General features: G+C 49.2%; 1 protein-coding gene across 1 annotated transcript; it reads right to left on the reverse strand.

Annotated features, from left to right (window-relative positions):
- Positions 1-4211: 4211 nt before the first annotated feature.
- Positions 4212-5981, reverse strand: LOC116229444 (brain-specific homeobox/POU domain protein 3). The gene is made up of 2 exons (XM_031593916.2): positions 5790-5981; positions 4212-5424 (listed from the first exon to the last, which is right to left on the reverse strand). The coding sequence occupies exons 1-2, from the start codon at positions 5907-5909 to the stop codon at positions 4519-4521; spliced, it is 1026 nt and encodes a 341-aa protein (XP_031449776.1). The 5' UTR covers positions 5910-5981; the 3' UTR covers positions 4212-4518.
- Between the last annotated feature and the right edge of the window lie 21510 nt (positions 5982-27491).

Consider the following 27491-nt stretch of genomic DNA (forward strand, 5'->3'; position numbering starts at 1 on the left):
CATTAAAAAAAAAAAAAACAACCTGTAAATTTATTTTTGAAAGAGTGAGTGTGTAAAGCACGGAGCCGTGTTGCTGTGTTTTTGAACATGTTATGGCTCTGGTCTTGCTAAAGTTTAATGTTAGAGCTGCTTGTGGCTGTAGGAAGACTGACCACTCACAAGGACCCAGCTCATGATTTTGGTAGGAAGAGGAGGAATTTCAGAATTTGGTTATTGAAAAGGCAGCCCAGAAGATGCCTCAAGGCTGAGTCACCCCACTGCTTGCTGCTCCCCAGAGCTCCCATTTTCTGAGCTGAAAGGTGGAAAGGGGCCCAATTTCTGCAATGAACAGGGACTCAAGTGGACAAAAGCTGAGGTTTGAATGTCCCGGGGAAACATCTGGACTGGGAATGGGGATTGTCCCTCATACCTGTACTGCCCTGCACCAATTTCCCAAACCTTTCCAAAGGCAGCTAATTGCTAATCTTCCTGGGCTCCAGCCTGGCTGTCCTCCTGCTTGCTTGGGCCCCTATGAAGCCTGTAATTACTGCTTTACTCCTTTTTCCCCCTGTAGTGGAACAGAGCCTACTTCAAGCACCAGCCTCTTTAAAAATACATCTGCTCTGCTCTGCACTAAAACACATAGAATAATAGAAGAGAGTCCGTCAGCAGGGGCATCCTTTACCTGTATGGCTTTCAAAGGCAGGAATCTTTTAAAGAACACGGAGCATTTTCTCTCCTCCAGACCCAAAGCTGAGTGCAAAGCTGTGACGTGCTGCCAATATTTGAACGAGGAGGTTGACGGTGTTGGTGGTCACCTTGCTGATCCCCCATGTCCTTTACAGGTCTGTGTGGGTCCAACCACATAGCTTAGAGATGGAGACATGGCACTCAGCAACTTGCCTTGCCCCAGTTCCCTTCCCAGAGGGACAGCAAGCACCTTGGCAGTGTGATTTGGTGCAACCCTGCACCAAATTGCTCTGCCCTAAGAAACAAATGAGGGACAGTGCTTCTCTACACATCTTCAACCACATCAGCATTTGCCTGGAGTTAGCAGACTCAGTTCAGCAGAGCATATATAACCGTCAGTTATTACCTGTATGCTCAGGGGAGTTTGGTGCCTAAATTTTCTGTGGGATTTGACTTTTATGGCAGAAAAACGCAGCAGTGAATGTGTCATGGAGCTCAACAGCATGAAAGTATAGCAAAACGATCCATCTCCCAGGGCTCACTGGGCAGTTTTCCAGCAGCCAGTGTCTGAGAGCTTCAGCAGCCATGAACCTATGGGAATCTTTCCTCAGGAAGCCCTTGCAGCCTTGTCCCCATTCGGAGATGCCTCCATGTGACTCGGTCATCCATCATCTCTATTGTGAGTGCGCTGTCTGTAGAGTACTATTCACAGTCATACAGAGATGGACTGCTATGTGGACACCTTAGTTCCTCTGAGTGGATAATGCACGCTCACCTGTGCAGCTCTACTTTGAAGCCCCATCTGTATCAATGCCCCAATCCTGTCCCTGGCTCTGCGTGAGCTGCGTGTGATGTTTCTGAGTCCCAAGGGTGAGCTGTGTTTCAGCTGCCCCACCCCATCCCCATCCATCCCATTCGATTGGTGGTAAACTGGGGACCAGGTCTCCAGTGTGGCCTTCACCATTCCTCTGACCTCAGCGCCAGCAGTAGCAGTGGGTGAGAATGCACTCTTAGAGATGGACAGCCTGCCAAAGCCACAGCTTTGATGAGCTAGCTCGTATGTTAAACCCCACATGAAGAAAAAAGTAAATGAGAGAGAGAGAGAGAGAGATGTATGTCCAGCCCAATCAATACTCCTTTCGTTCAATGCTATTTTGGCTTTAGGTCACAGTTCAGGGGCTTCCTTTCCACTCCAGGAACAGGGAGTGTGCATGTGTCATTCTACCTGTGTGTGCAATTCTGCTCCTTCTTGCACAGCTCTGCCTCCTTTCCCTGCTCTGGACTTTGCCCTAAACTCTCCCTACACTGAGTGCACTGCAGAGAGACTGCATTAGAAGGTTTGGGGATCTGCTCTGCTGTTCCTATGTTGAGACCCCTATGTGCCAACCCACTCACAACACCCCACAGTGGACAGGTTCCTCTCACCTCACATGCATTCACATCAGGGAAATAATCCAGTTTAGGATTGCGGTTGAGGAAAATCGCATTGCTTGCAAACTTTGAAGAGGGGACAAAGCAGCACCTGTGAGCCTGGGGCAGCAATCACAGCTCCACAGTGTTGTTTTGAAGCTGGAGATCCTGGTTTTGGACCTGTGGGTCCCAGTTTTGGGATGGAGGGCCACTGAAGAGGCTGTGAGACGGGAGCAGATCGGAGCGTGTTATGGCTGCGAGGGAGCAGAGGGAGGGATGTGAATGGGGCGCTGCTAATGCTGCACGGAGCTGATTCTCCAAGGCCCCCCCGGGCAGCACTCAGCATCCAGCCTTCATTAAAATTTCATTGCCAGCACTTGGCCAAGGTCTATTTATGAAAATGCGCTTTTCGCTTCATGGAGGGAAAAAAAAAAAAAAAAAAAAAAAAAAAGAACAGAAAAGAAAAGAAAAGAAAGAAGGAAGGAAAGAAAAAATCAAAACGGAGGAAAAGAACAAAGGAGGGGATGCGGTCTGTAAAACCCGTGCGGGCCGGGGGGGGCTGCAAAGTGCGGTGCTCACTCCGGGAAGCGTCTCCTCACCCAGCGTTCCCTGAGCGGCTCCTTCGGATGTTTTTCCCATCTTTTTTGCGGGTTACGGAGCCGTGCTGCCACTTGTCGTCTCCCCTTCCTCCCCCCCCTCCCCCCCTCCTCCGAGAAAGAGCCCGGGTGCAGCACCGCCCCGCGATGCGCGCCGTGCGTTCCCTTTTGTTTCTCCTGGAAAATAAAAAGTTACAAAACAAAAGCACGAGGACCCGTCACCCCCGTCGGTGCGTGCTGTGCCCCCCACTCGCTGACAGCTCCTCCCGGCCCCCCAACCTGGCGGCGGGGCAACTGCAGTGCGTTTTTCGGTGCGGTTTCAATGCGAGCGGAGTTACTCTGCCGTCTCAACGGCACCGCGGCCGGTTATCGTGCCCTGCTCCGTCCCCAGATCCACGCGTGGGGCTTCGCTGTGCGCATGGTTTGCGTGGGAAAAAATCACCCCCTGGCTCTGAACGCGGTTTATCCCTATTTTCGATGCTTTTCGCCTTATTTCGTTGGTCCACGGCCCGGAGGACGAAGGACGGAGCGATGAGGTGGTGTCCCGCGGCGGAGCCGGCGTCGCCCCCGGGCGCAGTAAGTGTAGGAGGCAGGAGGGGAGGGGTGAGGTAAAACGTGCATGGTTTATTTGAAATGCTGCAGCGTACACAGACACCAAATTTCATTCAGCACACACACAGCGAAACGAAATCTCGTTTAAATAATAATAATCAGAAGTTATTTAAAAAAAAAAAAAAAAAAAAAACAACGAAAAAAATCCCACCAACAACAAAGGATTCGGAGGCAAATTTCTCTATTAAATATGCAAAGAAAAAAAAAAAACGAGTATTCTTGCCTTAGAAAGTGCAGAGTTCGGTACTGTCGGGGACGCCGCGCACCGCTGCCCCGGGCCGCCCCCGGGAGCCCCGCTGGTTTGATTGTCAAAGCGTAGGATACGTTACAGTGAAATCATACGGGCAAAAACCAAAGCAAAATAAATTTCCTTTTTTCTTTTTCTTTCTTTTTTTTTTTTTTTTTTTTTTTTTTTTTCCCCCCGGAATAAATCGTGACTTCCAGGGAAGTGCCAAAAACAATTATTTTTTCTTTCCTTTTTTTTTTTTTTCATTTTTTTAAACTTTTTTTTTTTTTTAATTTAGCTGATGAGGTAGAAACAGAAACATTATTGCAAAAATGCGAGGGGACAGCGAACAAAACCATGCAAGTGCTTGTGTGTGTGTGTGTGTGCGCGCAGGGACCGGGCAGCGAGCGCGGGGGGGTGGGGGGGGGCACGGGCCGGCGCCTTCGTATTTACAGCCGTCGGGGCGGCTTCAGCTCGTTCCCTTTCTTTTCTTTTTTTTTTTTTTAAGTTATTTTTTTCCTTTTCCTTTCAGTTTTTAAAAAGAAGAAGACGGGACACTGAGGAGGGAGCGATGCCCCAATCCCCTTTGCCCACCCAAGCCACGAAGAGGCTGCGACAAAGCCCTGTCGGGCTCTCACCGCCGCTGCTCTGGCTCTGGGCACCCCCGTATCTCCCCCCTCCCCCCACCCCCCCGGACCTTGCATTTTTTTCCCTCCAGTTTTGTCTACAAAAGCAGTCTGTACCAGTCATGACAGCGGGGCCACTTTGCCTGCAGGGGCGAGGAGTGGGCACTGAGCTGTTCGCATCGCTTTGGGCAGGTTTCCCTTTTTAGGTTTGGTTTTTTTTTCCTTTTTTTTTTTTTTTTCCTTTTCAATTTTTGTAAACAAAACAAAAAAAAAAATCAACCCAAACCCTGCCCATTTCTGGGGGGAATATTGGCTGGGGGGGGGGTCCGCATCAGCTGGGGGGCCTGGCACTGCCCCTACCGCCTTCCCAGCCTCTTCTTCAGTAAGTGGCAGAAAATTTCATCCTTTTCTGCTTCTGTCTCTGATTGCAAAACCAGACCCTCACCACGTTCTTCTTCAAGTCTAACTTCTCGGCGATGGCGGCGATTTTCTCTGAGGAGGGCCGTGGCTGCACGGCAAAGTAAGCCTCCAGCGAGCGCTTTTCGGGGGCAGCGATGGAGGTGCGCTTGCGTTTCTTGTCGCCTCCCGTGTAGATCTCTGGTTTGGTCATTTTCTCCCTCTGGGCCCGCTCAGCCTCCTCCAGCCAGGCTTCCAGGATGGGTTTGAGGGCCACCATGTTGTTGTGGGACAAGGTGAGGGACTCAAACCTACAGATTGTGCTTTGGCTAAGGCAGCCCACCCCGGGGATCTTCAGGTTGGCCAACGCAGACCCAACATCTGCCTGGGTCACCCCCAGCTTGATCCTCCGCTGCTTGAAGCGCTCGGCGAAGGACTCCAGCTCCCGCGGGTCCGTCTCTGTCTCGGGGCCCGAGATGACGGCGTGGGACGCCAGGCCGTGGGGGTGGGACATGTTCATAGGTTGGGAGTGATGGGCCATGTGGTTAATGGCCGACATGTGGGAATGAGGGTGGGACGGCGTGGAGCCCACGTCGGGACCCGGCACCCCTCCCAGGGGGAGGGCAGAGTTGAGGTGGTCCAGGAGCTCTCCCTCCAGGCCCTGCGCGGGCTGGTGGTGATGGTGGTGGGGGTGGTGGGTGGTCAGCACGGATGGGTGGTGCAGGTGCACGGAGGACGAGGTAGGAGTGCAGGACACGCTGCTCATGGTGTGGTAGGTGGCATCCGGCTTGAACGGGTGGGTTTTCTGCGATACTATATCCACAGCGGCCAGAGCCTCGGCGCCCCGCAGCAAGGTCTCATCAAAGCCCGCAAAAATGTTACCCTGGATCTGGATGTGGGGTTAGGGGGATAAAAGGGCAGCAGAAAACAAACCAGAAGAATGGGAGAGGGTTAAAGGCAAGTGGAGTTACAGACAGCTTGCTCTGCCCCTGGGCCAGGTGAGCTGACCAAGCTTAGCCTCCCACCCAAAAAATGGAAGCAGTACCTCGGGCACCAACCCTTGTCATCCAGAAGAAAGCAAAGAGGATGGAGCCGGTGGGAATCCCAAGGAATCTCCGAGTTGGGCAGCGGGACGGAGCCACTCTGAGGACGCTTGATCCCACCAGCCCCATCGCACCACACGGGAACCCCAACACAACCCCAACCCAAACCCAAGAAAGACGTGGACCCCGACGTGGGGGGCGCCTGGCTTACCTGGGGGGCGGGCAGGCAGGCTCTGCGGATGGCTTCGGAGCTGGTGTGCAGGTGGGGGTACTTGGGCTCGTGCAGGATGGGGTGCATGCTGAAAGCTTGTTTGCTGTTCATGGACATCATGGTTGGGCTGGGAGCGGGGCAGGGGCGCTCCGGGCTGCCCGGCTCCGGGGGCGCGGTATTGTCTGCCTCTGCCGCCCGGCATCGAGGGCATTATAGCCCGGCCCCCCCGCCCCCCCGGACGCTCATTGGATAGGCTTCGCCAGGCCCCTCCCTCCGCCCGCCCCGTGGCCACTCCGCTCACCCCCCGACTGGGCCCCCTCCACTCTCCCAAAGGCAAAAAAGGCACCCGGGGATAAAATCAGCGAACAGAGAAATAAGGAAAAGTTTCACCAACTTTATTTTTTTCTTTATTTCTTTTCTTTTTTTTTTCTTTTTAATTTTTTTTTCTTTTTTTTTTTTGCATTGTCTACCCCCATCTGTGCATTCCTCTCTCCAGCCCCTTCAGTATTTCTCCATCCATTCGCACCTGCACGCAGCATCACCTCGTAGCATCTCCTTCCCTCTGGGTGCTTCCATGCACAGTTCCTGTCATTGCTCGAATGCAGTGTTTGGTGGCTGTGTGTCTGCCACCCCTATGGCTGCTCCCAGCCCTGCAGAGCTGTGATGGGCAACAGAACTGCTGCCCCAGAGCAAGGAAACCCCCAAAAATGCTGAACATGGAGACAGAAGCTGTGGGGTTGGTAGGAGGGTGCTTGGTTATACTCCGGGCAAATCAAGGGAGCAGCTTGCATTAATCCTAGCCAGAAAACCCAGCCCTGGCACCTGAGAGGCTGAAGTGCCCCCAAAGTACAGTACTTTAGGTCTGAATCTGCACAGGAAAAGATCAGATCCAGCAATAGGAGATGTGTGCGTCTTCTCAGATGCAGGCACAGCCACTGTATGATGCTCACGCAGCAAGCAGATCCTGTGGAGTTGCTTGCACACAGGGGCAGAGGGAAGGCCTCACAGGGCAAAATCCTGAGTCCTGCACCCCTGTTGCCACCAGAAAAACCTCATCCCTGTTGGCCTGAGGGATGGCAGAGGGACAACGGGCAGTCCCCACACACCCTAGTCCAGCATACTTCCTTCTCATCTACCGAGTGCCAGTGAAGCTCTGCCAACACGCTGATGCTCTGCCAATCCAGGAGCTCAGAAGCTTTTTTCCCCTCCTGCTTTCCACCAGCACAGCTCTGAGTCATGGTCTCCCCTCTGCTGCTTGCGCAGAGATTGCAGCATCAGGTGATGGGTAGGATGCGACTGCCAGAGCTGTTTGCTGGGAGCTCTCTGCTCTGTGGAGACACAGGCAGAATTATTGCGGAGGTGAATTGGCCCTCCTGGGTGCCTTGTGGTGAGCCCAGGCATTTCCAGCTGGCAGCTCCTGGTCTCATTCACTCTCTTTTGACATTCAGAAGCTTTCCTGAGGAGTTTTTATCCTCCTTTCGTTGGGCTCTTCCTGGTGGTCACTCTATTGCCCCTCTCCTCACTTTCTGCATTTCAGCAGGTCCTGGATGTAATTCCCCCCGAGGACACCAGCATCTCAGCAAGCTGAGTGATGCTGCAAGGAATCGAATGCAGGCTCTGCCCAGAATATGTCCTGGAGGTTAGGGACTATGTGCTCTTCCAAGCACACAAACCTCCACGTTTTGAGTGTTGCCTTGTCTAAACGACACAGCTCTGAGCACATTGCCCTGGGTTTGCTCCATCTTGGCTATGAACTTTCTGAACAACCCACGTTGGCATTTCCCATGACCTAATCCAGCTCTAATCCATGGATGAACCTGTCCTCCTTCTACCTCCTGAATGGGTTTGTGGTTTGTGGTGTACCCCTGTGCTAGCCTAGGCAGGGAACAGAACAGGTGTCCTTCATAAATAGTCCCAAAGCCTCTGGATTTATCTAGGACTTACCAGTTCCTTGGAAAGAACATATCTTACAACCAGGATGTGCAAAAACACAACAGAACAAGTAGGAATGCTTCTAAAGAAGTAGTAATGACAAACATTTTAACAACAGCCCCATAGGTTGGCTTTGGAAATTCATCCTGAGACAAACCCTTACACAGATGTGATGAGCCAGAAAGCCCTTCAGGTCACTGCTACTCCTTGTGAGGGTCAGATGTGGTGGTTATCTGCCACAGCATGCAGAGTTAGCAAAAGGAGTCGGGACACTGTGGTACCATGACACTTATAGATGCTCATAGGGAACCAATTGTCTCCAGCAACCTCGATGCCTAAGAAGTTCCTTTTCCCTGTTGTTTTTATAAGACAACTCATAATTTCTCCTTCTGTCTGTCTGCCTTTAGCCAACGAACCCTTGCAGTGCTCCTCCTAATCCCCACATTTTCAATCAAAGGGCACCTCAGTGCAGACTTTTCAGAGGATTGTCCTGCCTGCCATGTGGTTGGTGCCTCAGGCGGTTGCCTGCAGACTCCAGCTGTTTTTATTACCTAAGTGGGTTTGATTGCTCCTTCATTTGTGCCTGAATGAGAGCATTTGGCACCCTCATGGGCTTTAATGGGGTCTGTGTGCTCTAGCTACCAATTATACCCACTGGCAGCGATTAATAGGAACACAGAGCAAAGGGGATGCAGCTTTCCAGGCCTCCAGGAGAGGATCCAGTGGAAAAGGCACATGGAGGACTTTCTGCAGAATGTTGGATCAGACCCTACAGCTGCCCTTAGGTGACCACTGCCACAACCTTCTCATCAGCTGTCTAGGCTCACTCTGTGCAAGCTCAGACACTTTGGCCAATGGTGGGATGTTAAAGGTGGGTGTGTTGGTGGGAAGCCAATGGGGTATACCCACTTCCTTTTCCTCATGGTCCTTCCCAGAGGTTTAGCAGGAGTTGAGCCAAAAATGGTGAATTGATGAGGCCCTGGCACTGCTGCCCAGGGAGCTGTGGGAGCCCCATCCCTGGAGGTGCTCAAGACCAGGTGGGATGGGACCCTGGGCAGCCTGAGCTGGTGGGGGCAGCCAGCCCATGGCAGGGGGTTGGAATTATATGGGATTAAGATCTCTTCCAACTCAAACATTCTGTGATTCTATGAATTTCTAGTGCACTGGAAATTTTAGGTTTATGCTTCACTCCAGCCCTGAATAAGTAAATTTCTTGTTTCCCATCGCCATCACAGCTCCTGCACAGGATGGTGCCTCCAGCAGCATCTTCTCCACCCCAGGCTGCTGAGAGCACGTCTCATCCCCACCATCTGTGGGGATCCCCGGGGAGGATCCATCCATCAGAATTAAGATGTTCGGGGATTAAATGCTTCGATCTCATCGGAATTGACATTTTCTGATGGAAATTGGATTTGTCGGAAAATGTGTAAGAGGCTGTACCTGCACGGGTGATGGTTTAAATGGCTTGCTTGAGTGCAGGAGCAGAAAAATCAAGCCCCAAGCGCTTTTTAACGGATGCACTAAACTCTATAAGCTGTCTTGCTGCTGGGAGAGGCATCAAGGAGAACATTTCACAAGGCACTCACACTGATTTAAACTAGGTGTGTGTTATAAAGAACAGACCCAGGACAAGATAAAGTGATACCCCATTCAGATCTGGAGAACAGAGACTCCTCAGAGCCAAATTCTGCATGCTTTCTCACCCAAAATTAGGAGAATTAGAAAAAATCAAGTCGCAGCTCAAAATATCATGCTACACAGCAGCTTTTCCAGGAGACTGGAAGAGGGCTATGGGAAGAGTTCCCAATGATGACAACACGACTTTCTTAGCCCGATTACCAGAGTGTGTCTTACTGCACAGATGTAGCACTTGGGGTGTAAGAGGAAAACCTATCCATGCAGGCCAACGCTGCACGCCAGTTTGTAAAAATCCTTATTAAAACCCCGCTGAGCCTAATGGCGAAAGATAGCTTTTAATTAAAAAGTGCAACATTCAGCCAAGTTTTACAGGGAGATTGCTATGACCCTGGGAGATGCCAACCAGCAATAGACCAAACTCCTTCCGGAGGGAGGGATTTTTCCCATCCCTTGCCGTTAGCTGGCAGGGAGCATCTCCGACTGTTTTAAATGGACAACTTCACAAGTTTCCTGAGTGTGGTTTCTTCCATTAGGAAATGGGAATCCTTTAACAGCTCACCCAGGCAGCAAAATTCCTCCACTCCATCTATTGCATTAGGAGCCCAGAGTCCACGCTGCTCAACTCGGTGGAGCAGGGAGAGAGAGCAAGAGAAAAGAAAATCCAGATGGGGCAAAGTGTAGCTCGACTTTTTAATGCTAAATTATTTACAGTAAGTAAAATCGTGTGTGTCAATTGTGAAAAGAGTCCAATTTGTTTGATTTACATTGCAGGGGGGTGCCCTAGGGTAGGGGGTGTTTAACTATCTCCTCTAATGTAATTGCCTATGGCAGCCCGTTAAATATTTGATAGGCTGCCTGAGCAAAGTAAGGAACTTTGTCTGATACGCTCCTGCAACCCTTCCAGCGTATCGAATGTATCTGCAGCCAGAGAGTACCTGAGCCCTTTCTATTGTGTAACTGGTGCTAAGAGGGCTTATTTTAAGTCCATGTGGATTGCAAAGGGCATGCTTTAGCCCATTTCTGGGGGTATGTTTGGATAGTACGGCAATATGTGCTTCCCATCAGAAAACAGGGCTCTTCTCCAGTACCATTGGTTTTCTCATGCATAAGAAGCCCTTCAGCCACAGGGTGGTCTGTCCTCGGCTCACATTCTGGCTGCAGGTAGTTGGGATGAGGATATGTGAGATGTGGGAGGGACAGCAGAAGGGTCTGTGGGCAACAACAGCAGAGGTGGACTGCAAAATATATTTTAGGGGTCCCAGACTATGCAGCCCAGCTCCAAATCAACCTCTTACTGCCTTTGTATTATTAGTGTGCAAGGTGGACATGCTCAGAGTGATTTACGTGTGACTGAGGAGGCACAAAAGTTCTTAATGCTGCCCCACACATCTGCTGCATGCCTCCACGGGAAGGGCAGACTGGATCCTTACTCCCATCACGTCTGCATCCAACTCTGGTCCCTACGTGTGGAAGGGCAGCTTATCCTAAAAACTGATTGTAAGAGCACTGCTCAGCTCCTGGCCTCTGCCATCCACAGCTCTGTTCTCAAGAGGACAACTGTTCCTTAACCCATGAAAAGAGGAGAAAAATAAAGCATTTGACTAATCTGACCCTGCAAAGTCTGTTACCTGCCTTGTGGATTTGCCCCATATGAGCACTTTGGTTAGGCTGAAAGGCTGTGGGGGATGTGGACAAGACTCATTTGGTTGTAAGGGAACTTCTATGCTAATGCTCTCCACCACTGCAGGAGATGAATCCAGCTGCTTAATGAAATGCTGGAAGAGGGAACAATTTCACTTCATGTGATAGCTTTTGAGGACCATCTTAGTTCCAAGGATATTCATAATTTTTCCTCTTTCTGTGTGCATTTGTAGCATAACTGACTTGCAGAGCCTCTGAGAAAGGCAGTCATGCAAATACTGCAAGGCCTATTCCTAAACCAGAAGAATCTACAGTCCAGAAAGGATTATTGTCCTTGTATTATGCAGGGAGAATCACACCCTGCAAGTGACTTGCTCTGTACCACCAAGGGATGGACCTGGAGCTCATCAACAGAGTAACTTGAGACTCCGGGCAATAACAGGAACATCTGAATTTCAGCCCTGGTTGAACTGGGAGCAGGTGACAAACCTCAGAGCACAGCCTTCTAGAAGAGGACTCTCAGATATCCTCAGTGGTATATCCCAGCTCAAGGGACATTTTATTTTCTGTACCCGAGTGATGACCTCCTTCAGCCACCACTCAGGCTAAAGAAGAAAGTAGCTTGGAGCAGACTTGAGCCTGGAGAGCTTGAGTTGTACTGCAGATCAGGACTGCACCTTCATATCATAGAATCATAGAATTGCTTGGGTGGAAGGTACCTTAAATATCAACTAGCTGTGGGGTTTCATACAGACCCTGAGCTGCCTGTAGGAGATAGAAGTGCCTCAAGTTACTCCTTGCATCCTCCTCCTCCTGGGGAGGATGCAGGGAGCTGGAAGACTCCCCAGGAAGCCCTCATACCTCTCTGATCAACCTTACCAGACCCTGGGAATTCCTAGAGGGCAGGAAATATCATATCACCAGCCTGGGGCAGTAAATATTTAACAAGGGGAAAACCCCTTCCTTTCTCCCACCCCCTTCCACATGTATTTAGTTCCTACATCTCCTTCAGCTGATGGCTCTGCCCTTCAGCTCTCAGGTTTTTCCATCACAGTGCCATGGCAGAGCAGCAGCAGGGAAGGCCGAACCCCTTAATTGAGGTAGGCATAGATCAGTGACTACCATGACCAGGTTTGCCCAGCAGTAGATAAACGTGGAATAGCTTGTGTTCCCACTGTCAGACACCCTTGTCTTCTGCAGATGTGCTTCTGGGACTTTCACAAACTTGTGCTAAGCCCAAAATACAACCCTGATCTGCCAGGGCAGGGTAACAGCTGGTTTGGGTAAAACCATACCTTCTAGTCTAATATTTTTGGCACCCATGAGGGCTGTCCCGCAGCACTCCTTCACTCACTGCCATATCCAGACACACAGTGAGATGTGTTTCATTCAGATGTCCATCAAAAAAGTGAGATAAGGCAGAGCTGCACTGCCTTCTGGACATGACATCCTTGTCACAACAACCACGCCACGTCCCATAGTGGTGGGTTCTCCAGATCCTCCACTGCTTGGAGGGGTATGGTGAGGCAGAACTGGAAGAAATGGAAATGTCCAGCCAGCACCCTATTATGCAGGTTGCTCATGGCATTGCACAACAAAGTTTGAACATCTCTAGGGATGGAGATACCCTACTCTCTCTAGGGACCCTGCCTGGTAAGCAGGGAGAGGCTGTCAAGGATCTTAATCTACAAATGCAACCAAAGCTTGCCTGGGGGTCTTGCATTTGCCTGATATAGCATGCAAACACTGCAGGGGGATGCAGATGAAAGAAGTGGGCTCAGCTAGAGCCAGCACCCCAGGCAGAGAAGCGAAAATGAGACCCACACCAAACCATACACTTGTCCTTGTGAATGCACTGGGGCTTCTCAGAGGGTTCTTGGAGTGGTGGTCAATGGGAGGTAGGGATGGCTGGATGGTAAAAGGGGGATAGAAGACCATCAGGTGAGGATCAGGAGGAGAGACCTGGTGGGCTCCTGGGATGCAGACAGGTTTTGCAGAGCGTGGACAAGCAGGGATCCAAGCTGATGCTCCCAGGCCCCTGGGGACTCCCAGCCTGCCGACACCAAGACTCTCTGTGGTTCTCCATCCCTTGCTGTTTGCTCCAGCTCTTACAGAAACCAGCTCTATTAATATCCCCATCTCTTCCTCTCGGCCCATTATTCTCCTGGTGGCCCAAATTTCCAGTTAGCTCCTCTCCAAATTTAAACGATTGCTTCCCCCTCTACTCTCAGCACCCCCCCACCTTTCCGAGAGATGATGTCACTGATGACCTATATTCTCCTTCCTCTCAAATGGCTGGCGCCGGGGCTATTAGATCCCTGCTGCTGGGCTGTGATTGGCTGACAGCCAGTCCTAACCTCACAAGTAACCACGACCATTCACTACCAGAGGGAAACTCGGGCACTGCCAGAAAAACTGGGGATAGGAAGGAAGAATGGAGTGGCTAGAGCTCACTGCCACACAGGAGGGATGGTGGCAGTGAGGGGAGAAAGAGGAGGAAGAGTTGGCAGCTTTGACCAGAAGAAAGCAATCATGGGAGATGTAGAAAGCATCTTCAGTGCTCCACTTGCCCTTGGAGGCTGTGAGGATGGAGTGGCTGAGACCTCCATGGACCACTGGCAGGACAGCTTCTCCTTTCAGCTGTCTTACTCCTAAAGCACTGCAGATACTGATGTAGATAGCACATTGATACATGTTTGCACACCCCGTATCTTCTACCCCAAAGCCTGTAATAGCCCAGAATGCCAATTCAACAGTCCCTTGTGAGCCTGGATGTCTCAAGTGTTCTGTATTTCTTTGCTAGGCAAAACGCAATATCGAAAGTCAGTGTATTTTAGTGCTGTGTCATGGATCCATGGAGAATCTCAGCATCTACCTGCACAAAGTCATTAATCAACCAAGAGGCCAAAGCTCAATCAATCTAAGGAAGAGGAGCCCATGAGCAGCTGGTTAGAAGAGACCTTCCTGATGGTGAGAATAAACAGGATGCATGCTGCCCACGTCTCTAATCATGGCACTCCATTCCTAAGGCCTTCTTAAGGCATCATCTCTGGCTCTTCTCAGTACACAATGGTGCTTCAGTCCCATCCAGTCCCAAGATAGGGAAGAACTACCAAAGCCAATGCCTTTGGTACCACCTGGTGCTGATCAGCTGGAGATCACATTTCTGAATGGGAGGGAGAGGAAGGGGAAAGGCAGCCATGAATAGGAGTAGGAATACAGCCTGATACATCATGCTCATTTCTTGGATGCAGCAACCCCAGCAGACTCCCTCATCCATAAGCATACTCCATCATTACCAACTTCCACAGCTGGCAGGAGACTTATCTGAACAGGTGGAGGGCTCAGCCATGCAAGAAAGACGTCCCAGAGTCCAATTGTAACCTCCTAAACAAGTTACTTTTTTCTAGAAGTGAGCTTTTGGCTGAATAGTCCAACATCTAGCTTCAATGGCACTTCTATGCCACCCTTTCACAGGGTTCAAATGCTCTTGAGCCAAAGCAATACAGCAGCCACAGGGAACAAACCTGCAGTCTATCTCCTTAACCAAAGAAGATTCCTTCTGGGCCTCACTCTGGTTTGTTTAGCAAAGGGATTTCCCTAGATGTTAATGCATTTTGGATTTCCAGCCAGAGAAAGAAGGGAAAAAAAAAAGAAGAAAAAAATGATAAGAAAAAAAGGAAGAAGGAAAGAAGAAGAATAAAATGAGAAGAGGAAGAGAAGAAAAATAAGGAAGGAAAGAAAGAGTCTTGGTTTTCTGAGTTAGAAGCAAAATTATCTTGATTTCCGTTTGAATAATTCATGTTTGCCACGGGCCATGTATTCCTGAGCTTGGGTGTCAAGTGTTTATTGAATATATCTCTTGACAGGGCACTTGTGTGATATTCAGCCATTGCCAGAGCATTAAAAAAATACACACAACAAATGGAAAAGGGGGGGGGGGGGAAGGAAACACTGAAATGACGGCTTCCTCCACTTCAGTTTGAGAATAATTGGTCCAAATGAAGCCCCTTTCCTTTCAATAAAGTCTCCCCTGCCCCCACCCCTCTGTGGGGAGCTATCTGGGAGCCCAGCTCTGGGCTGGGACATTGTCCTTACTCCCCAAGGGAGAAGCACTGCTATAATCCTAGAAAGTGCGCTTGGCTGGTGCTGGAGGAAGCGGAGCCTTTTTCACCTCCTCAGGCTTTATCAGGCCATGGAAACCTGATCCAGAAGACCAGAGATGTCCCATCCCAAATGCTTCCACTTGTAGGATTGGTTTCTGGATATCTTGGTAAGGGCAGGGTTCCTCACCTCTGACAACGCTGTAGTCATTACGTTATAACCATGCTGCACTCCTAACCACAGCTCTGAACAGGACAGTGCTTGTAGGCAGTAATTCCTTTTCTCCTGGCAGTATTTTACCTGGAGGAAAAGCAGCAGCTGTGCTCACGTCCCAGACTTGCTGTTGTCTCCTCTCCTCCCTTAATGCACAGGGCAAACTTTGAAGACAAAAGGCTCTTTGTGGAGCAGGAAGAAGGACAGAAGACATGACATTTGTTGAGATTTTCTGCAATGAAGGTGCTGAAAACTCACCCAGCCAGGACAATCAAGCAATGCTAGGCTACTAGAGGACTTTGGCCATCTCACATGGCTTCTTCCATATGGTGTGAAAACTCTCTATGGAAGGCCATCGCTTTATCCACATCAGGGGAACACGTCCCCCCCACAGTGCTGTGCCATCTCATGTCCTGCCCCAAGACTCTACAGCTGCCCTGTCAGGCACACAGGCTGCCCCACAGCACTTTGCATCCCATAGCAGATGGATGGGGGTGAGGGAGCAACACTGGCAAAGGGGACAGAGGAAAGAATAAGGTAGGGATGCTGAGTGTGAGACCAGGACCACCGCTCTCATGAACACTCAGACAGCAAACAAGACCTCCAAACTGCGTCATGTGAACAACTGCTGGGGAAAAGGGAGGCAGCCAGACAGGGAGATGGAGCCCCTGCCGCCTGCTTTCTCCCGGCACCCAGCTCACAGCTGGTGCACCAGCAGGGATCCCTGCCTGGCCATATGCTCTACGTGCTGCTTCAATTACCCCTGGAGGAGCAGGGGCTGGCGGGGCTCCTGGGAGAAGGAGGAGGGGTCATGGGGGAAAGAGGGGGGGGGATCCGGCCGCAGCCTCCACCAGACGCAGCTCGTGGATGGGAAGGATGTGGAAAATGGAGAAGGGCCGGTGTAAGAGATGTAAGAGCATCTTTACTGTGGTCCATGAGGGACACCTATGGTGCACCCCCAGGGCTAGCCCCATGGGACACTTTTGTATAAGGAAGAGCATCCCCTGTATGAAAGCTTCCCCTTCACGAGAGCATCCTCAGCATACATACAAAAGCATCCCCAGAATTTGAGAGCATTCCCAGTGTTTGAAAGCATCCCCAGTGTACAATACATCCATAGCATACAGGAATATGCAGTCGGTTTTAACTGCCCCCACCCACACAGACTGGGAGGCACCCCAGGGTACGGAGCTCCTCTTGTAGGTTGGATGCTGTTCAGAAAGCTCTCAGCCAGAACTCAAGTCTTGGTAACAGGCATCAGGACTTAACACAAAACTGTAAGGGGATGTCCCCGGTTCTCTCCAAAACTTTCCAAACTGAGCCCTTGAAGAAACTGTGTAAGGTGGAAATCAAGTTTTTATACTCCTGCTTTTCATAGGTGCACCCTTTTAATTACAGTGTTCACGGAAGGGATCCTGATTCTTTGAAGATATATTTACTGGAAAAACCAAGGGCCTAAAAACTAAGATTTTTCACCTCCAACCCTCACTTCTTGTTCTCTCACCCCCTTTAACTTTCTTCTGAAATTGTTTGTGATTTAGAATTTAATTAGTGGAGAAATACATAATTGGGATTACCTGGTCAAAGTAAAAATTATTTGAGTTTCCTGATCAGTTCTAGTAAATGGCTCTTTCACTATACCTCACATTTAGATCTGAGGAAGGACATTTGCATGAGTAACACTAATTGATTTGGTGCTCAGTATTGCTTGGCCTCTTCTCATGAAAAGAAAATCTCCTTTTCAGACACACACATCTTTAACATCAATCATCAGGACTTGATATGAGACTTTTTGGATGATTTAGAAATTCACCACCTTCCTTTTGATTTTTTTCCAATAACTGGAAATATTTTAATGAGCAGAAACAGCAGAATTCATTCCAAACAATCATTGTGAAATATATAACATCAACACGTGCTATCAAGAAATCAGCCAACCAGGACACGTCAGCATTCAAGGCAGCATCTGGGGCCAACAAAGACTCATCCAGTGGGTTTTGCTTGTACTTGTTCTGATTTTGCTGCAGCATTTTGCTCCTGAAAGCATGAGAGCTGCCTCTACTGTGACTCTGGAGCACAGCCAGGTCTAAGCCTTGGTAGACACCCTTGGATTCTGATCAGTCTGAGCACAAACAAGTTGAATATTAGGAAAAATGTATTTTCAGAAACAGTGGTGAGGCAATGGGACAGACTGCCCAGGGAGGAGGTGAGTCACTGTCCCTGGAGGAGCTCAAGTAAAGGGTAGACATAGCACTGAGGGACATGATCTAGAGCAGTCACAGGCATGGGCTGATGGTTGGACTAGGTGATCTTAGTGGTCTTTCCAACATTAATACTTCTGTGATTCCATGACAATGTTCACCAACAGTAGTATGTTGGTATTGTGTTCGTAGTATGGAAACTCAGTGCAGGAACATGTTGTGTCATCAAAACAAAGTTAAGTGAAGGCAACTAAGCTGTGTCCTGGCAGGTGGACAACCATTCTCTGCAGCTTTAATTGCAAATAACACCCCACTGTATCTCTTCTCAAGCTCCTCATATCCACACTCTGTCCTTGCCACCTTGACTACAGCCAGCAGCTGACCAACACCAAACTATTGTCAGCATTCCTGAGACTACCTGGAATAGGAATGACAGTTTTTTCATTCCCCTGGACACTATGGGCTGCAAATCCTAAGATGCCAACATCACTAGCAGGAGACTCAGCCTGTAACCAGGAATCTCCCACCAGGTGTCTATGGACAGTTCAGCCACATGTCCATGACTACCTCCAACACAGTAGTAGACTCTTAGACCAGAACACATAGCAGAAACTTCCATTCAAATGGCAGTAGCACTTCGGTGTTTAGAAATCCCTGAGGGCTCTTTTCCCTTGAGATGTTGTGTAAGCATCTAGCAAATCCTACAGGAGAGACTGTTTTTTCAGAGAGGAGGAGGAGGGAAATGATGAGGGAAGCATTTCAGGGAGATGATTTATTTGATCTTCGTGCATAAGTCTTCGTTGTCCTTTCTGACAGGCTGCATTCTTGCAGGCAGGACCCAAGGGGGGAAAGGAAAGGATTAAGAGCTCTCCAGGCTGCCCCACAGCCCTTTCCTTCATTGTCCCTTTTCTTATCCCCGACCTCTGGGGAGATCAGCAGGGAGCAGATTAACCTGGTCTGTGCCTCACAGGCACTCTGGAGATGAAGCGTGTGGGACAGAGAGGCTGATCTTTGAATTCCAAAATACTTGTATGTCCATGGTCCAGAGGGCTGGAAGGATGCACAAAGACTGCAGAGAATATTAACCAGACACATCAGTCTTTTGCTCTAAGGGAGAGATGTCTATCCATTGGAACCTGTGCATTCCCAAAGGGGAACAGCACCTCAGAAGAAAAAAGGTCCCTTTGACGAGGTGCAGAAGCTTCAGGTATGGAATGGGAGTCATCAGGTAGACACACCTGGTGGTGTACAAGGCAGTGAGGAGCTCAGCAGCAGGCTGAGTCAGGTGGGGAAACTGCTGCCCACAGATCAGGGAGAGCTCATGTGAAGTTGGTGTGAGCTCTGGTCTTGCCCAGATGACATGAAATGGGCTGAACCTGCTGTGAACTACATCCTGGGAGCCCTAATTAATGCCCTCAGCAATGCATTAGGATGAAGGGTGCAGCTGAGCCATAGCCTTGCCATGATAGCAGGGCTCTGCAGTAGTGACTGCTTGGCTAAACTGAAAAATCAGGGATGGAGAACAAAAAAGAGATTTCCAAAGTAATTTGATTTCAGATATTCTTGCAAAAAACCTGAAAATCTCCCAAGTCAAGAAAACCATTTTGTCCAAGCAAAGCAGATGAGTTATGCAAAGCACAGGAGCATGAATGGATGGCAGGACTAGGGTGCATGCTGCTCACTAGGGCGGCGGTGAGAAAAGATTGCTTTTTTTCTGATGGAAAGTTTCAGTATAAGTCCTGAGCATGATTCCCAGCTCTTCCCAAAGGGATTTAAGAGAAAATCACTGCTGCTGGAGTTGAATCCTGATCTCAGGCCATACAGGGGCTCAGACCTCTCCATGCCTGTGAAACAACCTCCACTCCGTCAGGAACACTTCAATATCCACTCAGACCATGGGGTGATCGTGACTTGAGTCAATTGGTTATATCTCAGCTTCACTCCTTACACTTGTGATTTCTTTAGTGACTGATACAAAAGAAGGCAGCTCTCTGGGGAAAGTGCATCACCGTAATCTCCTGCAGCATAAAGGGAGACTTGGACTCAGCCCCTCCCATTGGCTGAGCAAGAACATGGTGTTGCTGTCTCTAGCCGTACTGGTTTATACCCATAATGGTTTATCTCCCTTCTCATCTTGAGGGAGATCACAAAATCACAGAATGTATTGGGTTGGAAGGGATGTTGAAGGTCATTTAGTACCATGCTGAGTGGTCTGCCTTGTAGTGAAGGGAGTCAGATCTCCAGTTCATTCTGGTTGGAGCTAGAGCTGGAAGCCATGAGGTTACCCCAAAGATTGGTACGAGACCTGATTCCCAGCCTGTAATTCAAATTTCTGCTGCTAAGAAAGAAAAAAATGCCAATTTGGAATAAATCATCAACAGTTACAATTCATGCAACGTTCTCCCAGTTTGACAAACCGAATGAAATTTTACTGAATGAAATGTCAGGGGAAACGTTCCCTGCAATTTGCTTTTGCTTTGAAATCCAAGGAGAAATCTCCACAATGTCTCCTGGTTCAGACAACTCTCCCCCAGAACTCAGCCAAAAAACACTTGTGTTCCCATGGAGCTCATCCATTTCATTACGGGTTTCATCTACACTCAGCCAGTCTGGAGGGAACCAGAGACAGAAAAGAGAAATCAATGGATGTGGAGCTGAATGAGCTGATACTGATGGGAGAAGCTGTCGAGCTTCATATCTGTCCATCAGATCTGGGCATCGTTGCCACAGGTGTGTAAGTGCAGCTGAGCTGGCACTGGCACGAGGCTTTCAGAGGCATTTAGGAGAATACCCATGATGTGAATGCAGATAAAACACCCAAGCAGCCTGGTTCTGAGTTAGCCCAAGCAGAAGAAGGGGCACAAACCTGCTGCTTGCTCAGTGCATGCAGAGCTGTTTTGAGGACAATTTTTAGCTGTTACCCCAGAAGATAAAGAGGGAAGAGGAGAGTTATGCAAGGGCATAACTAAACACATGTAGTGCCCTAATTCTGAGCCATAAGTATGATCTCAGCAACCTCTCACTTGTGAGAAAGCCCTTCACCCCCAAATCCAGCATCTCTTTTGCATCTCCATGTATTTAAACCAAAATCTTCTTTCATTGATCAAGGCCTGAAATCAATGGGCATCAGAGTGCTAAGACACCGTCCAAATAAAGATAATACAAACAGCAATAAAATAGCACCATTGATTTTAAAATACCCTATCTGAGCCTTTATAAAGTATTCATTAAATGTCTATTAGGATAAATTGAAAGCATTAGGAACATAGGTAACTGGTTATGCAGATTTGCGACTGTTTTTGGTTAATTTATAAACTCTGCATCCACATAGATAGAGAAGTAGAAATTGATATAATTATTCCAATCCGTTTTGTTATTCTCTCTACAGCTCTAAGTTGTGAATATCATGCTATCAGAACCAGAAAGGCAGTGGCTTCTTTCCCTCCTGTATTTGCAGGAGGTCAATAAGCTAAGAAAGGGGACTGAATTTTTCATCTGTTAAAAGGAACAAAGTCGCATTTAGCCAAACCTTTGCACGGCTTGGAGAGAATGGCAGTGCTTCATTAGAAAGGCCCTGATGCTTGCTGATTACACGGTTGTTAATATGGTCAGGAGGGTCACAGTTTTCAAGCACATGGTGCGTTGTATCATTTTCATCTCTTGCAAAGGGAAGCTTCTTTGGTAACAGTGGGGTGCGTGTCATGTATCTATTGGGCCATCAAGAAGAATGGTAACTCGCACTCATTTAATGGTTGTCAATCAACTGTGGGGAGCTGTGACGAATCCTCTCCTCAGCAGCCTCAGGAGGAGATGCAGCATTCACCTCTGAGATGTGGAGCTTGTGGATGGCCACAACAGGTGAAACATCTCTGCCTTGAAGACCTCACCAGCTACAGCGAGAGGCTGGTCCATGGGTCACACTGCCCTGCACAGACTTCTCTGCTGGTGCACAAAGAGATCATTGATGCCCGGCTCCAGGAGGGAGGGACAGGACCTTGTGTGGCCAGGTGTGTGAAGCCACAGGCCATAACCCCTGAGACATAGCTGTAGGGGAGCATGCCTGGAGTACCGGTGATCTTCCAAAGTCCACTTCTGGGGAAGACTGTGTCTCCCTGTGATTCACTTTCCCCCTTTGAAATCAGAGAGGAAATCTACCCTTTTCAGCAGCTGGAGGTACTGAAGATAACAGAATTACAGAATCATAGAATCATGAAGGTTGGAAAAGACATCTCTAAGATAATCTAATCCAACCATCCACATACCACAAATATTGTTTACTAAACCATGTATCTAAGTACCACATCTACCCTTTCCTCAAACAGCTCCAGGAATGGTGACTCCACCATCTCCCTGGGCAGCCTGTTCCTGTACCTCACAACTCTTTCTGGAAAGAAATTCTTCCTGATATCCAACCTGAACATCCCTTGGTGCACATGCTGAGAAACCCTTGAAGGAACAGTACCAAGCAGCCCATGATGCTTCATTTCTGCTCTTAGCCCCTTCCTTCATCACTCTTGCCCCTGCTTGCCTCCCCTCTTCCCTGCTTCTCCTCTCACTGAATGCTCTGAAAATACCTGGTTCAGTTGCTTTGTGAATTATTAGAGGCATTTACTATAGGCCCTCTCATTAATTATTCACAGCTGTTTTGTTCTGGGGCTCAGATGTAATTAATGGCTCAATTAATATTTAAATATTAACTATTTTTAAAAACCCAAGACATCTCTGTTAAGCTTGTCCATTGAGAAATAACATACTGGGCAGGCAAGGCTTGAGCATGGAAGATGAGCAGCTCAGTGTGGAATGGACATCTCAGTCCTGCAGGCACAGGTCCTTGTGGAAGTCCAGCCACAGAGAGGAGGCAGAGGGTGAGCCCTTGAGTCCTGTGAGGCTGTCCTGGAAGGGAAGGCAAGGAGAGAAGAGCAGGAGGTTTTGTTTTCTTGGTTAAAAATGAGTAATGCTCCATGAAAGCAGCAGCATGAAGGTGGACAAAGTCTTAGAATAGTAGAATCATAGGATATTCCAAGTTGGAAGGGACCCATAATCATTGAGCACAGCTCCTGGCTCCATGCAAAACCACTTGTGCTTGATGATCCTCATCATCCCAAGCCCACAGGGTGGGCGGGAACAAGAGGCACACGGCCATGCCTTCCCTGCAGGAGTCTGGATTTTCACTCCTGTGCAAGAGCTTCTCTGAATCTACCCCTCTACACCCACCAGTTTCCAGCCCCAGTGTCCAACCCTGCATGGCCAAACATCACATCCATGTAAACCCAAGTGGCCCTGGAGGTTTTGGGAAGCAGAGTGATAGTTTTTTTGCATTGATGGTGCTGCTGGAGCCCCTCCCCTCAATGGACATCCAATGCTTATATTGTTGATATTTAGCACATTTTACAGATGTGTTTGTAAAGAATATAGAGACATGAAGAAGCTTGTATCTGTGTTTGATGGAGAATGCAAAGACTGGATTTCCCTGTAAAAGACATTCTCTGGGAAGAGGGACTTGGAGAGAGTACTGGGGATATTCCAGTTTGTGACAATGACATTGCAATGAAAATGTTTTTACTTAGATTAACTGGAAAGGAAGAAAAGATTTAAAAGCAAAATTATGAAAAAAAAAAAAGTTGATTAAGAAACAGAAAATCAAAGTGTTGGATTCTAATAACAGAAGTTCATCACCATTAACTCCACTCATTTTTGTTTGCCTGCTTATTTCCAAACTGAGATCTCATCTGAACAGATTTATCCCTTCCCACCCCCAAACTCAGTGGCAGCAAAACCTTTCCCAGCAAGAACAGCCCTTGGGAATTTTCCCCCCAGGTACACTGCAGACATATTTTCTCCTGCTCCGCTCTGGTTTCCAATCATTTAACACCTTCAGGCCATCAGGAGGGAGTGATCTCACCAGAAACTCCTGGTTCATCCCTCTGAATGGCTTTTTGTCCCCCATCCATCTGGTGGTCAGGAAGATCAGACCCATTTCCCATTGCCTGACCCAGTGAGAGGTTGCCCACATTTCTAGGGAAGATGCTGGTCTCACCACCCATCCCTCTGACGGGAATTCATGGGATGGGTTTTGCTCGTGCTATATAAAGCATTACTGGAGTCAGGCACCTCCGAGTGGTTTCCGCCAGCCGTCTGCTTGCATCCTGAGATCTCACAGAGGGTGATTTACAGCACCGCCCCTGTGCAGGCACTGACGCCCACCTCGCGGGTCAGCTCGGCTCTGTAAGCCAACACATACGGTAGCACACGGCGGCTGAATAATAGATGGCTGGTGCTTTGTGAAGGCCCCGTAATCCGATCCTGGTGGCAGGGACACATGAACAGAAATGGAGCAGGGAAGCCGCCCGATAATGCGGAGCACGGCCACCCGATACGCCTGCGAGGCCATCCCTCGAGCACGGTCTGGTGCCTGGCCAATAAACGTCTACTGAAGAGGAAACGAGAGCCTGGTTTTTTGGGGACAGGTTGATGTTCGCAGCTGTGATGCGCTCGTGCCCTGCCTGCTGCCATCCCCCCGGCCGTTGTCCCAGCGCACTCCAGCTGGAGGCTGGTGGGCTCCCTCCTCACCACATGGCACATCCTCAGCATCCTTCAGAGGATTTGGGCACCTAAACTTTCAAAGAAGAACCACGATTGAGTCCAGAGCAACTATTCCTCTTCTGTTGCATCTTTACCTGTTTTATCCAATTTATTCTAAGAAATTGAGTGGGACAAGGCACTCCTCATGCTATTGTGAATTCTTCTCCCTGCGCTCTGCAGTTTTCTCCCATCCTTCCCATGAGGATGAGAGGCTCAGAGAAGGCTTGTTCCCAAGCACTGCAGTTGCTGCACCCTTTTCCCATCCCTGAGTGTATCCAGCTGGGAAAAGCTGAAGACCATCAGATCCTCAGTGAGCTGAGCCTTCAGACTGACAGATGGTGAAACAACCCACCTGAGCATCCAAGGGATGAGGATGGATGTCCCAGACCTACTTATGCCTGCTGTCTATGAAGTCCTCATGGCATGGTGCTGACCATCCCTCTCCCATGCCATTATAACTGGCTATGTAATGGGAGCTGCTCTTGAGAGCTGCCCTGTATAACCCACACAGAACTCTGCCAAGCTGCAAATCTCAGAAGGCAAAAAAAGCTTGAAGTTTCCTTTTTTTTTTTTGACACTCTCAGACACCTTCTGGTATGGTGTCCCCTGTGGTCCGTGTCATCACTGCATGGCTATGGTATGACACCAGGTGGGCTTTGGGCATAACCCCTTTGCAAAATGCATCAGGTACTGCAAGGGGCCATGCAAGACGGCGATGCTCTCAGATATGACAGCAGTGAGGGTTATTTCAGCACTATAAGGACAGACAGACGTGGCTGGCACTGCATGCTGCTCATGTGCAGGGGATGCTCACCTCCAGACCCGCAGAGAGGGTGGTTCGGTGAGACCGGAATAAAAATCAGCATGGGTGGCTGAGAGGGGAAGAGAGGGGTCATCTCCCGTGGGATATTTCTCTCGCTCAGTCCCGGCCCATCCCCGAACCCTCCCTCGCAGCACTTTAACCCGGGAATCCTGCTCTCTTCATCCGCACGGATTTCCATCTGCCGCCTGGCTTGGGGGCTGCGCCGCTACCTGCCATGCTCACCATATTGCCGACAATTTCCAACTCGCCGTAATTACCGTGTAGAGCTATTCTCCCCGCCCCACACCCGACAGCCGGCAGCTTGCGTGCTCAGCCCGGGCTTGAAAGGAGCGTGGTGGGGCTGCCTTGCTGCGGGCGGTGGCTGCTCCCATCCATCGCACGTGCGCTGGTCCAGCGCCAGACGCAGGGCGAGCAGCGGCGCGGGGACCCGTGGGGTCACCGGAGCCGGCGTCAGCTGTCAGGCAGGGCTGCTGGCAGCCAGGGGGCACAGGCAGGAGGTGGGGATGGAGAGGGGTGAGAGCGGAGTTGGAGCTTGGGTTATTCGGTGGGATGCTGAGATGGGGAGGGAGAACCGGCTCCTGTGCATTCCTAAAGCAGCTCCTGCGCTATCCTGGTCGTTGGGAAAAAAGCAGTTTGGATGCATGGGAACCCTGGATTTTTTAATTTTTATTTTTTTTCATCAGGGAAAAAAATTAAAAGGGTGCCTTATCCTGTTTCTGAACACAGCACTGGACTTCATTTTGCAGCTATTTACACTTCAATTTGTTTTCAGCTTGTCACTTCCCATTCAAGACTGATTAAGAATCATACTGCTCTTGGAAAAGAGCCCCCTGCTAATAAATACTTGACAATAATTTCTAATAACTACCCCACTTTCTTATCATGGAATCTTCTTTTAACTTGATCTGTATTTCAAGAATGAGTTTCAGTTCTATTTGGGTGAATACAACTTAAACCTGTTCATGAAATGCAAATCAAGTCAAAACTTTGCAAAACAGAGTCTTGGGGAGAAAAAAAAATAAAAGAAAAAATACATGTTTGGAAGCACAATTGATTGTGCTTTGTTCCAATAAAATGTTCCGCAGTGTTCCATTAAAGAAGTAGGGGAGAGTAGAGAAAGCATGGAAGATGAGAAAGAGAACACAGACAGAGGGGCACCCCGGGGACCCTCCTGATGGGACTGATGACATCAGGGAGAGATTTTGCTGGGGGAATCTCAGATGTCACAGGGCTCTCACATGGGGTAACGTAGTGCCTTTGGTTCTCCTCTGTACCTCAGTGCCACTGCTCCAGAGAAATCCCAATGACCTAATAGGTGAAAGTTGTTCCCACACTCACATCCCATTCCCCCATCCTGTCCTTGACTGCCTGTACCTATTTTCTGGTTCTTGTTCACAGGCTTTGCAGGGCAGTATCACCCTTTTCATCTTCAAAGGTCTCATCTATGTCTGCCACCACCAGCAGGTGATGACAACAGACCCATCAGTCACCAGGGTCAAACACTGGAAAGTGGGCACCAGCATGGAGAGGTGGCCAAAAGTGATGAGAACATGAACACTGCTTATGGATAAGCATAAAAATTGTGCTTGAGATAAATGGGAAGTGGGATGAAGGTAGATGGAGCTACAAGGGATATGGATACAAGTACATGGGATGGGTCATGACTAACCTTTATGGAGGGCTCATTAAGGTGAGAAGTGACAAGCCAAGTGTGAGCAACCCTCAGCTGATGGTCCATCACTGGGAAAGAGGAGGAGGAGAGGGGACTGGGCTGTAACAGGAAGGCTCCCAGGGCAGCCCTTATTGTCCACACAGTGCTCCCAGCTGCTTTCCTGCCCATCTCCATAACGGGAGCTGACACGGCTGCTGTGGGCAGGCGTGGGATCGAAAACCCAGCCTTCAAGCTCTCTAATTGGAGTTAACTTCTGCCCTGGGATGGACCCCATTACCAGGAAACCCCACGGAGGGGTAATGGCAAATTGGGGTTTGATGGTTCCAGAGTTTGTTCCCCAAGGCTCCCCTATTGCTTCACAGCAGACTTCCTCCAATCCCTTCTACTCTCACCAACCTCTTTCCTCTTCTCCTGATCAGCTCCTCCCTGGGTGGAAAAATATTGACACCCCACACAGATCCACAAATCAATTAGAGACACATTTAGCTGAAATATGGCTTTTCCAAGTCCATCGTCTTGATGGATACTGCAAGAGGGAATAAAAGGTACAAGCTGGAGCCCCAGTGTCCCACCCTTATGGACACCAACAATTTTTAGTGACCCTTTAAATCAGTTCTGCTGGAGGGATATGGATCAAAGCCATTATCCTGTGACACTTACGACCAGGTCTTACTGACCATTCTGTCCTGCAAGCCTGCTGGGTTTGTCCATCAGGAAATGAATAATCCTTGTCTTCTCTAAACATCAACCACCACAGCTGGGAGACAAGGAAGGCACCAACCAAACCAGCCGTCTACGAGGGAAGGGGAAGGAGGCAGCAGTTTTCCCATCTGCCCAGGGAAGTGGTGGAGTCTCATTCCCTGGAACTGTTCAAGAAGCACGGAGATGTGGCAGTG

The sequence above is a fragment of the Phasianus colchicus genome, chromosome 14, assembly GCF_987193195.1.
Source record: "Phasianus colchicus chromosome 14, bPhaCol1.hap1.1, whole genome shotgun sequence".
NCBI classification, from domain to species: domain Eukaryota; kingdom Metazoa; phylum Chordata; class Aves; order Galliformes; family Phasianidae; genus Phasianus; species Phasianus colchicus.